A 13,649-nucleotide genomic window follows, 5' to 3' on the forward strand; every position below is an offset into this window, starting at 1 on the left:
ACCTAATTGATTATCGTTTTTAGGTATTGAGTATCTTATAAGTTAGGTTTTGCGCTTATTTTAAAATTGAGTGCAATTCATTAAATCATATTTTGCATGCGTTAAATCGAACCCTAAGATAAAGTTTATAGCAATGTGGTTTAAGTCAAACTGATCAATTATTTAGATAAAGAATTACATGAATTCATGATTCCTATCATACTAGACTTAGATTCAATGAAGCACTTAATTTATCTTAAAATAAATCTTTTTAAAGTGAGATTAGAAGCAAGGATATGCATGATTCAAATCAATAAATGATTTTGAAATTCAAATTTCGCCACTGCTAGTGTGATTCCAATCACAAGCTTCTTTGACTCGAAAGAGAAGCAAGTTTGACTCAATCAAGCCAAAGGCTGATTCAAATCAAAACTTCATTTCAAATCCTTGGATTTTGTTTTGTCAGTATGATTCGAATCAAATGGGAAAACTTCATTTAAAGTTGTTCAAAAGTAAGTTTTTTAGCTTTCAAAATACACCATATCTCAACTTTTAATTACATCTAAATTCATCTTCAACCTCTAGGAAGATTGACATGATTTGCTTGCTTCACAATTTTCAGGGAGTATGAGATTTACCATAGAGGGAGTTCATTCATTGGTAATTTTTTTGAAGTTTTTGATTTGCATATCAAGATTTATATTGTGGGATGTTGCTGAGAATTGACAATCGAGCAGGAACAAAAATAAAGAATTGCTTCTCCATTAAAGACTTTAATAGTACCAGGTCTAGGTAGATATGAAACGAAGTTAAGAGTTTTTGTTCCTTCACATAAACTAAGAACACAGACAATGGACCGGTAGGATCAGGTGAATATCATTGTGGAAGGAATGCTTGGAGCGAATCTTGGATAAGTAAGAGGACGATTAAGAGTGGGTGAATGTCTTGGGATTTTAATTGTGTGGGTTTTGTACAACTGAAGAAGAAAAAATTCATATTGAAATTGTTAAATATATTTTTAGTTTCAGCATATGGTTCTTTGATTGTATAAAACACATGTTGTAAAAATTGTTAAAATAATGGAAGATTACGTAATGTTAATGGTTTGCCATTGGAAATCGGATTAGGCGCAAAGCGATGATGAATGCGCTGAACTAGTATAAACCATGTTGGAATCTTCTATGTCTCCATCTCTTTTAATTTTCCGAATAGGTCATACGTTTAGGTTTTTATAGTTTTCTTAGAAATTGATGTTGATAAGTTTTATTTGTTGATAGGAATTTGTTGTAAAAAATTAGGTCTAAAATAAATTAAGGTATCTGGATTACCTTTCTTGTGATTAAAATTGTTTGTAACTATAATGTTAGATTGATTTATTGATCAATAAAATTTCATTTTGACACCGTATTTAAATTGATTTTTTTCATTAATTTAATAATTAACTAAATTATTCATTATTTTTTATTTTATTTTATTGTCTAAACATCGAGTAACTCATGATATCAATCTAATATGCGAAAACTGTTTTTAAAACCATTTTTTTTATAAGCAATTGATTTAAGTATTTGATTATTGTTTATTGTTGTTTTCGTGAAATAACTTTTTAGACTTGAATTTGACAACAACAAAAGATTGATGAGGAAGATGAACAAAATAGAAGGAACTAAAACGGTGATGAACAAATACTATTTGAACCAAACTCAATAAATTTAAAAATTGCAAAGTCGTTTTTAATAATAAAAAATCTCAATAACAAACTAGCCCATCTATAATTGAGGTTGAATTGAAGAAATTAATCAAAATTTAATGTAAACTTATCTAGTGTCAATATAAAAAATAGATAATGTAATTATTGATATGTTTATTACTCCTTTGTTTATAATTAAAATTATATAATTACTTTTCAATTTCTGTTTGTTAATTAGACTATTTTCAGGAAGGAATATCAAACTCTAACATATAATTTTTACAAAAATTATAGCAATATCTTTATTCGTAAACTCATGTAGAAATTTTAAAATAGTATACAGTAAGTAGATGATATATTTAAAGAATATAGTTATGATTCACGACTTAAAAACACATCATCCGTTGTAGTCTAGTTGGTTAGGATACTCGGCTCTCACCCGAGAGACCCGGGTTCAAGTCCCGGCAACGGAATTCTATTTTATGTTTTCCACTTTATTTCTTTTGTTTTTTCATTTTAACATTGTCAACAAAGAAAATGATGTCTACGTGGGAATATATATATGTAACAGCGCAATCACGTTCACGTCACCAACTTGCCACGTTCTCTTCATGCAAACAACTGTTATCATCTATCATCATCTATAAATAACTACATTCTGAGATTCATCTCAAAAACGCATAAACAGTTTCAAATTTCCTCAGAAAAAAATGCCAGGCCTTACTATAGGAGACACTATCCCTGATCTTCAAGTTGATACCACACAAGGCAAAATCAAGCTTCACCAGTTCTGTTCTGATACATGGACCATTCTCTTCTCTCATCCTGGTGATTTCACCCCAGTTTGCACCACTGAGCTTGGTAAGATTGCTCAGTATGCTTCTGAGTTCAACAAACGAAAGGTTTTACTATTAGGTTTGTCTTGTGATGACTTAGAATCACACAAGGAGTGGATCAAAGACATTGAAGCACACACTGTGAGTTTCTTTGTTTTCCTATTTTCACATGCATGCATGTTTGTGTTATGTTTCTATATTGATATATGTATTTGATAAATGCAGCCAGGTGCGAAGGTGAACTATCCAATAATTTCTGATCCGAAAAGAGAAATCATCAAGCAACTCAACATGGTTGATCCTGATGAGAAAGATTCGAAAGGGAATTTACCATCAAGGGCTCTTCATATTGTTGGGCCTGATAAGAAGGTGAAAAATAAGAAAATAAGTCTTTATTATTTACTAATCTTTTTCATCCTTCTTAAATGATGTGTTGTTTGATACTTGTTGTAGATTAAGTTGAGTTTTATGTACCCTTCATCAACTGGGAGGAACGTGGATGAAGTGCTGAGGGTGGTGGATTCATTGCAGAAGGCATCCAAGTTCAAGATTGCAACTCCTGCTAACTGGAAGGTTGGGGACCCTGTTGTGATTTCGCCTGATGTGACTAATGAACAAGCTAAGGATATGTTTCCTCAAGGTTTTGAGACTGCTGATCTTCCATCAAAAAAGGAGTATCTTAGGTTCACCAATGTTTGATGTGGTTGGATGCCACATGAAGTGAAGCATATAAATATAATAGAACCCTTCTTATAATGTTATCTATCCTATGAAACTATAGAAGCCTATAGTTCTCTTATATCTTTTGTATTGGCTTCTTGTTTTGTTAAATAGTTACCTATAGACAAGTATAAGCAAAGTTTATGTATCTTTTTGTTCACTGTGGAATCTATGTTGAAAATCCTTAACTATGTAAGTTTTAATTTTAACTAGTGTGTTCATAAACTTGTAAATGAATACATCAGTACTTTTTTTTGTGTGTGTGGAGGAAAAGGTTCTTGTGGAAAAGAGCTAAATTAGCAAGCGTGTTTTTAATAAATGTAACATTGGGGTTTAGTTGTCATGTCTCAAATGAGAACTCAGGAGGATGTCAATGTAATCACAGAGATAGTCATATCCCCGAATGAACTGGGGTTCTGTACAGGAGCTATTGGGATACATTTTCTTACTCCTTTTGCTATAGTTTTTTTTATGGCTACAATCTTTTGATGTTTTTGGTCATAAGTTCTTTCAAAAGTTGAGTTTCCATGTATATCTCCTTATTCTTCATGTATTTCATTTTTCTTCCCACGTTCTCTCATATTGCAGAAATTCTTTGAAGTTTAATGATTTATAATTTGCAGAAAATATAATCGTGTGGAATCATCCGTAGTTTCAGTTTCTATATCGAAGTCTTTGTGATGATAATTATGTCTTGTCATAAGTATTTTGAAGACTTCGTGTAACTGTCGCACTCCTTTCACCCAAGTGTCTTTAGAAGTGCATTCTCTTTATTACATTCTCTTTATTATATTCATATCATAGGCGTGTAGTAAGTTTTTAGAGACAAAAGAAAGGTTTTTAGAAAATGTTTATACTTAAGCATGTATCTACCTCAAACTGATACAAATATAAAAGGAGAGACACTATTTACAAGCATCTCATCATTGTTGGAATGCTTTTTACAAATGACTTATTACACATTTTATGCATATTAAAAAATATAAGGATCATTGTATATGGGAAATATAAAGGATCATTGTAAATATTCTTCTAAAAAGTAATTCGGATAAGGAGATACTCATATAGCCATGTGTCATCTGACATTTTTCTTTGAATTTTTCTCAAACGTCCTATTCAGTTTCCATTGGAGAATCTTGTGTCATCTAACATTTTTTTTTTAACTTTTAAAGTTAAAGGATAATCACTTTCCTTGATCATGAAGTTGACATAATTTATTAATTTTTTTTAACTTTTAAAGTTAAAGGATAATCTAATAATATTTGTTGGGCTATTTGAAGGAATTAATCTAAAAACTGTTTATGAATTTTTTTCTTCTTTTGAGAATAATAACACATCGTCAATATAAATGAGTGTACTATTAAGAATGAGCTCTAAGAATGAGCTCAAAAAATCTAAATGGTAATATTGTCCGCGTTAGGAATGTAGAACGTTGTCTTCTAACGGTCCTAAAGGTCCTAAAGGTCAATACCCAATTTCCAAAATCATATCTTAAGATCGAATTTAAAATTGATTTGGACATCTTTGATAAAAATATTTAAGGATGAGGCCTTTAGAATGAGAAAATTATCATCTTTGAAAAAATGATTTAGAGGTTTATAGTCAATTATTAGCCTTTTTTTCCCTCTCATCTTTTCAGATCTCTTTTCTACATAAAATATTTGGTAAGTCCACTCCGATTTAGTGGGTTTTATCAGACCTTGTCTGAGCATCTAGTTGCATTCTTCTCTAGCCAATGTATAATCTGATGGACTCATTCGTGGATGAGCGACCTTGGTTGGATTAACATCTTCATTGAGCTTAAAAGGAAGTTGGATAAAAAAGTTTTCATTTTTCCATAAAGGTTATAGATGGAGGAATTTTCCATGGCTGTCTGCACAGAGTTTGAGTAGGATGAACTTGATTTCTTCGTACCCATCAAGGACTTTAGAAAGGGGACATAGTTTCAATATTTCAGAATATGATTTTAATTTTCTTTTGAATTTGATTTTTGTGGGGAGAATTTGAAGCATATTTGCTGCTGAATAGACATCTGTTCCTAAAATAATATATTTATTTGGAAGATTACTACCAATGACCCTTTTGTTCAGCCTATGTAGAATGGGAAGAATTTGATTCCTATATTTTCCTTAGTCATTAAATTTGTCCTGAAAACTTTTTCATCTGCTACTATAAAGTATGCAGCATGTGTCATCCATGATTCTGTTAGGAGGATGATAACACTCATAATTGTAATATGAGGCTCGGTATTCATGTAAGATATAACTTTCTTGGGACGTGAAAACTTTGATGCGAGGACATGAATTTCAACACAAGGGATATGAGGAGTAGGAAGAGAACTCCATATTTCTTTGAAGGAGTAAATCAGGAAATATTCAGCATCTCCTGATTCTGAAGATGAAGTGTTTTGGAGTGTAAAAATTGTTTCTTCATCGGTAGAGATTTATTTAGAATATAAATATTCTAGTTCTCTTTCTACAGGTTGAAGAGAGTTGATCATCTTTGATTTTTTCCTTTTCCTCTAAAAGGTTTTCTTTTAAAAAACTTCATAGGTTTCTTTTTCTTTCCTTTGAAGATCATATGAGGTTTGGTGTATTTTTGTTTATGATGTTTCTTTTTTGTTGCACAACTACACTTTTTTATCTTTACACTTAATTTCTAGTTAAGGCTTCTTGCATGCCTTGGTGAGCTTTGACCTTTGTTCTACAACCTCTGAGAAATGTTGATGCAATCTGCATAATTTTTCAAGTGTTTCTAAAGTAATTTGATAAGTCTGGTCGAGACTCATGGTTTTAATATCCTTTTGAACAGTTGTTAACATTCTGTGAATTTATGGTTGAAGTTATTGAAGTAGAGATAAGACATACGTATTTTTGAGACTAGGGTCATTAAATCCATTGAGGACATAATACCTCTATGCCATTCTATTATAATGTTTATCGAAGTCTTTTATTTTGATGGAACAACATTTCATCTTAAAGAATTCTTGTTTGCTTTTCCTATCAAGAACATGTGTCTCAAGAACTAGTGTTATGGTGATTTGATCCATGATTAAGTTTGTTTCTGGTTTATGAATGGTAATTAGGGTTCTTTATCTAGAGTTAATGGTACAAAGTAAAAGGTGTTTCGACAATAAACTCTAAACGAAATCTAAAGGCTTATGACTTTAAAGATAAAGGATAAATGGCAGTAATTCTGTAAAAAGGGTTTTTTAAAGATAACAAAGGTAATTGGCAAAAGTAAAGATAAATAACTTGAAGTAAAAGGTTTTAAGTTTGAAAAGGTGCTGGAAATAAAGGTTTGACAAAATGTAAATGTAAAGGTAAAAGCAATGGTGAAAGACTTTGAAGCTAAAGGCAATTCGACAGAGGGATTAAATAGAAATAAAGACAGTAAATGGTTTAATTTAAGTAACTTGCATTAAAAAGATAACATGAAATGTAATCATGGTGTTCTTCATACATATATTTTCAGCAAAGACTCGTTTCTCTCGCTCCGGTACTTTGAGTATTTTTAGTGAATTTTGTATATCAGTTTGAACACACGGAATCTAAAAACTAAGACTCCTATTTATAACAATTCGACCCTAACGGTCTCTACACAGTTGATTGCCACGTTCGACGTTTTCAAGCGCTGTGTGTCTCAGATGCTTCCACGCGTTCTCCTGACGAAACTACTTCGTTTGAATTTCAAATCTTTCCCGCTCGAAGCTTTGAATCTGCCAAACGCCGATGTCGAAAAGAACTTGTGGAGATCCTAAAATCTTTTAAGTCTTAAGCTTCGACAAAAAGGTCCTTTCTCCCAAGAAAAGGATTTAATAAATAACTTCACACAACCATTTTTATATTATTCTCCAAAACATAATATTTTCAAAGAACTTCAACCTAATGGTCGAAATCTCCAGCTAACACAGGTGTGAACCAAGGACCACTATTTAGTTTTGTCCTTTTTTTGACTGGGTCTCTTCGGGTGGTTCTTCATAAAAAGATTCATCTTCTTTTACATTTTCTATAAAGAGCCTAGGAATAAATTCTCTTGAGATTGTGATTCTGATGAAAAGGATCTCGGTGTTTCATCAGCAAATGTGTCTTGATATGAATCGTTGTTATCATCTGAGGAGGAATCTTCACCCTTTTATGGTGAGGATTCAGGAGGAACGTGATTTTCTCGGGGGAATTCATAATTTCCTATGATTGCCATGGCTTGGAAACTTTTATCAGGAATTTCTTCTTTCTTTTAAAATTTTGGAGGAGGTGTTTCAGGAACATATTGAGAATCTGAGGACGAGGCGCTCAAACAAAAAGCTTTCCCTTTTGTCCTGGAGGTTAGGTGGCATTGGTTCTGTCATATTTGGGCGTGTGAGATGTGGGTATGTATTTGACATAATTTGGTAGAGATGAGGTATATGTGGGGGAGAAAGGAGAAAGAATTTATGGTCATGTGAAACATTTAGGAAAAGTATGAGGGTTAAAGAAAGAGTTTTCAACAGGCTTGGGTTTCCTTTCATGATAAGCCCTCTAGAGATCATCCATCTCTTTTACTTGACCTTGAAGATCTCCGATTTCTCTTTCCTTTTAGTCAAAAGTCTAGCCAAAAGTTCTTTCTTCTAACATTTGTCTTAAGTCATGATCTAGCTAAGAGACTTGGGCTTTTAAGCTTTTGTAATGCTTTTGCATTTTCTGAGATAAAGTCTTGAGATAATCATATGTTTCGTTTATTTTATTAGCAATTTTATCAACCCTTTTGTCAAGATTTTGGAGGGTATAATTTTGAGAAACCATGTCTTATGATTGTCAATTTAGAACCTCATTAGCTTTATTCAAAGGTTTAAGTTTTCCATCAGGCTGGATTTTATAAGGGTGAATGAAAGGTTTAAATATTCTGCCTGTGATTGGGTCAATTTTCCTTTCTAGAGCAGGAAGTTGGCTATAATCCGATTTTATAATTGAGTACATAAAACAAGGGATTGGCTCAATATTTTTTTTGGGGTCCACTGGTTTACAGTAGTTTGAGGGTGACCAAGTAACAAGAGTAGGGTCATCAGGTGGCAACAATTTTTTCCCTTGAGGATATTAAGAGCTTCCTCATAGATAGAAAGATGTTTCTTTTTCTCATGGATTCCTATCCATGAGCCATTATCAGAATCATATCTTTTTTGAGGAGGAGGATATGGTTTGCACTTTCCTTTGTTCTTTCTTTTGGGGATGATAATTTCTCTATCAATATCATCATCATGCATTCAACAATCACATTCCGGATCACATTTTTTAAGATTAACATCTCAAATGAAATGGACATCTATCTTGTTAGTATGGATGGGTTTCTTTCTGCTGTGACAGCATGGACCAAACACAAATCCTCTTTAAGTATTGGTTGGATCATCATGGTTTAGAAAATAGGAGAAACCGAACTTGACCCTTCATTTGGCTTTTTGAAAATCGTTTTGACAGTTTTGCCAATGGATCTTCTGAAGGTATCCTCTTGAGATTGTATTGGTCTTCTGTCAAGATGAACTTTTTCATAATTTGTTATTCATTCAAGGGGAATTAGTTGAGCTAATTCTTTCCTTATGATCCTTCTTGGTATCTGAACAATAGAGAAAATATCTTCTTCTCTATTAGTAACGACCAACAGCGAATCGGAAGAACATCCCGAGAGAGAAAAATCTATCGAATGATTTTGTAGACGATAGATTATTTGGTGATGAAGAGTGACAGACATAGCTTCTGGAACTTGATTTGATCTAGTGTTTTGGACATGTACTTTCAATCTCGTGGATAAAGTATTACCGGTAAGACTTACAATATAATTTGGAAAAACTGTAAGGACAACACCTCATGCATGGAGTGTGACTAGAACAGTCCCTATTATAGCATTTTCATAATGGAGACAACTTGAATCTATAAGAGCTATCTTGTAGAAGATAGGCTGATTTTTTCTTCTATGGAGAGAGAGAGGACGAGCCTGACAGCTCCAAAATGTAAAGTTATGTATCCTTCATATTTTCAATGATTTATGAGACTTTAAGGAATCTCTAAATATACATACTACTCTTGGTTGGTAGCTACCAGACTACATTGATCTAGTCGATACGATTGGACATACTCTTTCATATGAGGGCGATTTATAGAGATTAGGTTTATGATGGATATGGTAATTGTTTTTTGTTTACCGAAGATATTATAAGGATTTAAAATGGGAGGTATTATTTCAGCAATTTGAGCATCTTCTGAAACATAAAAATACTCAATAAGGTTTTCTATTTTGTGAGAATCAGTCTTTTTATAGAGTTTAGGAAGTGATATGGAAAAGGTGGCAGTAATAGGTTGAGTATTTGGTTGTAGTGGTTCCATGATTAAGTAGTTTTCTCCATTACTCATTCTTTTTATTATATTCATACCATATGCATCTCTTCTTCTAGTCGAGGCTCTGATACCACACTCTCTGGGAGCCTAAAATATTATGAAACCAGCCTTAACTGTATCGTCAAGCGAGACAACAAACAGCCAGCCATATGCATAATAAAGTCTCAAGCACATAATAACAATTAAAACTACCATCCCATAATAACGAGTATCATAGAATGGATTGATGGTCAGATGTTTTTTGAAACACGAGTGTAGAGCATACTTGCATCTCAACACTTCTGAAGAATGGTCGAATGGTTTACTTGCAATTTGAAACTAAAAAAAAATTACTACAAATAGTTTTTTTTAGATTAAATAGTAATGTTTTATACTAAAAATCTTAGATGAAATTGTTAAAAAGAAGGGGCTGCTAATAAAAAAATTCCACTTGTGTGTTAGCTTAAAAGAAGAATAACAAATGAATAGTGTGTATTGAAGCTAACAGAGCTGAATTTAGCGGGGTTGAAGAGATAAAAGACGAAATTTTCAAGCATTTCAAAGACATATTCAAATCAGTGAGCACTAAGAGGTTTCAAATACAATCAATTGACTACAACTAAATCAAAGAAGAAGATAACAAAATCAAAGAAGAAGATAACATAAGGTTGATTGTAGAATTTTCCAAAATTGAAAGGTTGAGATTGAAAAAGTACGCCCCTATATTTGATGTTCCTACATAGCTATTAACTTAGCTACTTTAACGAGACTATTTAAAATTGATTTTGAATATAAAACTTACGATTTAATGGATTGAAATTATCTTGATCATGTATTGAAAGAAAAAAAACAGAATATTTATAAAAATTGAAGTTAAATAATGGAATGCTTATTCACTTCATACATGTTAGTATTGAAAAAACATATACAATTTCAGCCGCATAATATATAAATGTTGAATCAGGCTTTCACAATCTAGGTCCAAAAAAATTGAACCAATTCAGAAACTCATCACTCACTATGGGAAAATACACCCAAATAGGGACGAATCCTAAGAGGCATACATCAAAAACATATAATGGATATTATAGGACTCTATACCTAGGTAATACTATAACATACCTTCTACCTAAGACATCAAATATAGATCAATATCATTAACTAATTACTACATTGATATGTAGAAAGATCACCCACAGCCTCAGGGTCACCTTCCCTTAAACATCCAATTGGAGGTATAGTCAATGTCTCTTGAACACCATAAGCATTCCAACAAAAAGGATCATCCAACAACTCACCTTCAAATGGCAAAAGCTCAACCTCAGAAAGTGTTATGTTTGTGCAAGCAACAGTGTCACTGCAAGCAAAATGAATAGGAGCAGTTCTAACATCATAAGTACCCTTAATGTTTTTATACGACACATCATTCACATGAACAGCTGATGTTTGGTTTAAACACTCCTTTGTCAAACAATAGTATTGGTCTATAAGGATGCAGTTTCCTACGTTTTCCATTTGTATGTTCTCGAATTTTAAATTTGACACTGATCCCATTCCACCCTGCCATGTCTTTATTCTTAGTCCATTGTCTGATTCTCTTATCACTGTGTCTCGGACTGTTAAGTTTGACACACATGCTTGTGAATTGTGTACACCAAGGCTTCCTATGCTGTAACAAATTAACAAAGACATTAAAATTAGTTCTTTCAAACTCTGATGATGGCGTCCAATTTAATAATACCCGTCTTCTACCAGTTGAGCTCGGATTTGCAGACGCTGACACTAGTTTTTATTAAGCACTTAAATAAGAAAAGACTATGAAATGTACCTAATCCCGTGGCTAGGACCACAAGTTACACCAGCTATTTCAACATTGGAAGTCCCGGGTCCAATTGAGATACAATCATCACCTGTTCATGAATCATGTTATTATATTAAGCTAGTTGCTTATCATAAAAACAGTGAAATTTAATATAGAAACAACAAAGTAGTTTTGTTTTAGGCAAGTTGCTTATATTAATAAGCTAGTTTAATTACCATTGCTTATTAAGGAGTTGTATATCCCAACATCTTGTGAGTTTTCGACATGGATTCCGTCAGTGTTTGGGCTAAGTTTAGGTGCAGAAATGGATAACCTATCAATCATTACACCTTGGCATCCATCAAATTTCATGTGGAACTGAGGACTGTTTTGAATTTGCAGTCCACTCACCATCAAATTGGAGCTCATGAAGAACCGTATCATCTACAAAATACATAAATAAAACACTATAAGTCCCTATAGTAATATATAATATATAATTTACATAGTAAGTTAGTTAATGACTGAGATGAATAGTTTTACTCACAGCTGGACTACCACATGGCCCTGATAAAGTTTTTCCATCTGGTCCCTGAAAATGCCAAGTATCTAATCAAATTAAACTATAACTTTTTTTGAAGGTTCTGTCTAGATTAGTCGCAGTTTAACCGTGACAATATTTTATGAGACTATAATTTAACTGTGACAAATTTTGGGTCATGTCTGTGAGATACGATTGTGTATGTATGTGTAAAAAAATTTACCCTATGAGGTTTGCAGGGAAGATCCCACCATTGATCTCCATTGCCTTCTATGGTTCCTGTACCATTAAGACTCATTTGGTCAAGTTTATAAAACACAAGCCATTGATTTCTGCTATCAGCTTCTGGCCATGAATCAGGTCCATCCGGTGCTATTAGCACACCATCCACCTGATTTCATTTCAACTTTGTTAACACTGTTATCATAATAAATGATGTGATGAAATTGGAAATTGGAAATTGAAAATGTAATCTTACTTGAAAGACTAATCCTGGTTTGCATGGACCTGAAAAAATAGTTGAAGTGATTTTGAAAGTGTAATTTTCCGGAACAAGAATAGTCCCTGACTCAACAGCACAGGCTTCTTTCCATGCTTTCTTGAATGCTGGTGTGTCATCAGCTAAACCATCTCCAACTGCTCTAAAGTATCTCACATCGAAAACACAGTCCGAAGACGAATCGCGAGGATCGTTCGGATAAGGATCAGAAGGAACACTAGGAGAAGAATTGGAAGACTCAGAAGGAATAGGGGAAGTTACTTTCTTTTCCTTATGAAAGTGGCTCCTTCCTTCCACATTTTTCAAATTATGGTTGATAAGTATTAAGGTAATACATAGAATAAACAATCCATGAACAAAATCCATATGTTTATGTATGTGACAAAATGGAACAACAAAAATGTTAGTACTAAATTGTTGTTTCAATATATATAGACAAAAACTCCTGTTTCATAAAGATGATTTGGAGGAATTGAAATTGAAGAAAGTGGCTAAGGTATAATGTTAACATAGAACATTGGTCTAGGATGGATCATCTGTTATTTATACTAAAAAAAACTTATAGGATTGTTGAGAAGTGGATTCTGAAAGCATAATAATGTTGCCACGTGTCAGTTTTGTGTTGATTAAAAGTATAAGGATGTGAGGTGTCAAGGATACGATTGGAGGCTTTTAAAAGCACTTTTGGTTTTTGAGGTCTAGCAAATTTTGGTTTCAATGCCATTATTTTTCTTTGTATCTATTAGAATGTTCACTTTTGTTATGGTCCAGATGCATTCTTGGTTTTCTCTTCTTATACTTCAATACAATATGCATTTTCTATTATTGTCTCTCCCATATATTCCTATATCCGTGAAGCTTGAAAGTTCCAATTCACTTCATCAGGCCTAAAGTATCTAAAAAAACTGAGACAAACTATATACTTCTTTTTCTCTTTATGTTTTTCTCTTTTTTTCCAAACTTTGTTTTGTTTATTAAGTAATATTTATTGCATTCTTTTCTTTTTAAGGAGAAACTGGATATGCTCATAATATTAATCTTTTGAGTTAGAAATCTTGTTAGATATAATTCATATTCAATTTCGTTTAGGGATAATTTAATTTTGCATTTAGATTACATTTGGATTGGGTTTAAGTATATAAGCAAAAATTTAGAATCTTTTGTAACAGAATTTTAGAGTGTAATCATTTTCATTAGAAGTCAGTTACAATATTTCTCTCTTCTTTCTCTTCCATCTTCATC

The 13,649-nt window shown here is 32.6% G+C and overlaps 2 protein-coding genes and 1 non-coding gene across 3 annotated transcripts; 2 read left to right on the top strand and 1 right to left on the bottom strand.

Annotated features, from left to right (window-relative positions):
- The first annotated feature begins 2,066 nt into the window (after positions 1 to 2,066).
- TRNAE-CUC (transfer RNA glutamic acid (anticodon CUC)) lies at positions 2,067 to 2,139 on the top strand. Its single transcript has one exon. It is a non-coding gene; the product is annotated as a tRNA-Glu (tRNA).
- Positions 2,140 to 2,318: 179 nt separating this feature from the next.
- Positions 2,319 to 3,431, top strand: LOC127101286 (1-Cys peroxiredoxin). The gene is made up of 3 exons (XM_051038657.1): positions 2,319 to 2,643; positions 2,728 to 2,871; positions 2,956 to 3,431. Exons 1-3 carry the CDS (start codon positions 2,377 to 2,379, stop codon positions 3,199 to 3,201), a joined length of 657 nt encoding a protein of 218 aa, XP_050894614.1. The 5' UTR covers positions 2,319 to 2,376; the 3' UTR covers positions 3,202 to 3,431.
- A 7,051-nt stretch (positions 3,432 to 10,482) lies between these two features.
- Positions 10,483 to 12,924, bottom strand: LOC127101285 (polygalacturonase At1g48100). The gene is made up of 6 exons (XM_051038656.1): positions 12,387 to 12,924; positions 12,132 to 12,299; positions 11,915 to 11,959; positions 11,604 to 11,811; positions 11,395 to 11,476; positions 10,483 to 11,235 (listed from the first exon to the last, which is right to left on the bottom strand). Exons 1-6 carry the CDS (start codon positions 12,771 to 12,773, stop codon positions 10,728 to 10,730), a joined length of 1,398 nt encoding a protein of 465 aa, XP_050894613.1. The 5' UTR covers positions 12,774 to 12,924; the 3' UTR covers positions 10,483 to 10,727.
- Between the last annotated feature and the right edge of the window lie 725 nt (positions 12,925 to 13,649).

Source organism: Lathyrus oleraceus, chromosome 7 (genome assembly GCF_024323335.1).
Source record: "Lathyrus oleraceus cultivar Zhongwan6 chromosome 7, CAAS_Psat_ZW6_1.0, whole genome shotgun sequence".
Taxonomy (NCBI): domain Eukaryota; kingdom Viridiplantae; phylum Streptophyta; class Magnoliopsida; order Fabales; family Fabaceae; genus Lathyrus; species Lathyrus oleraceus.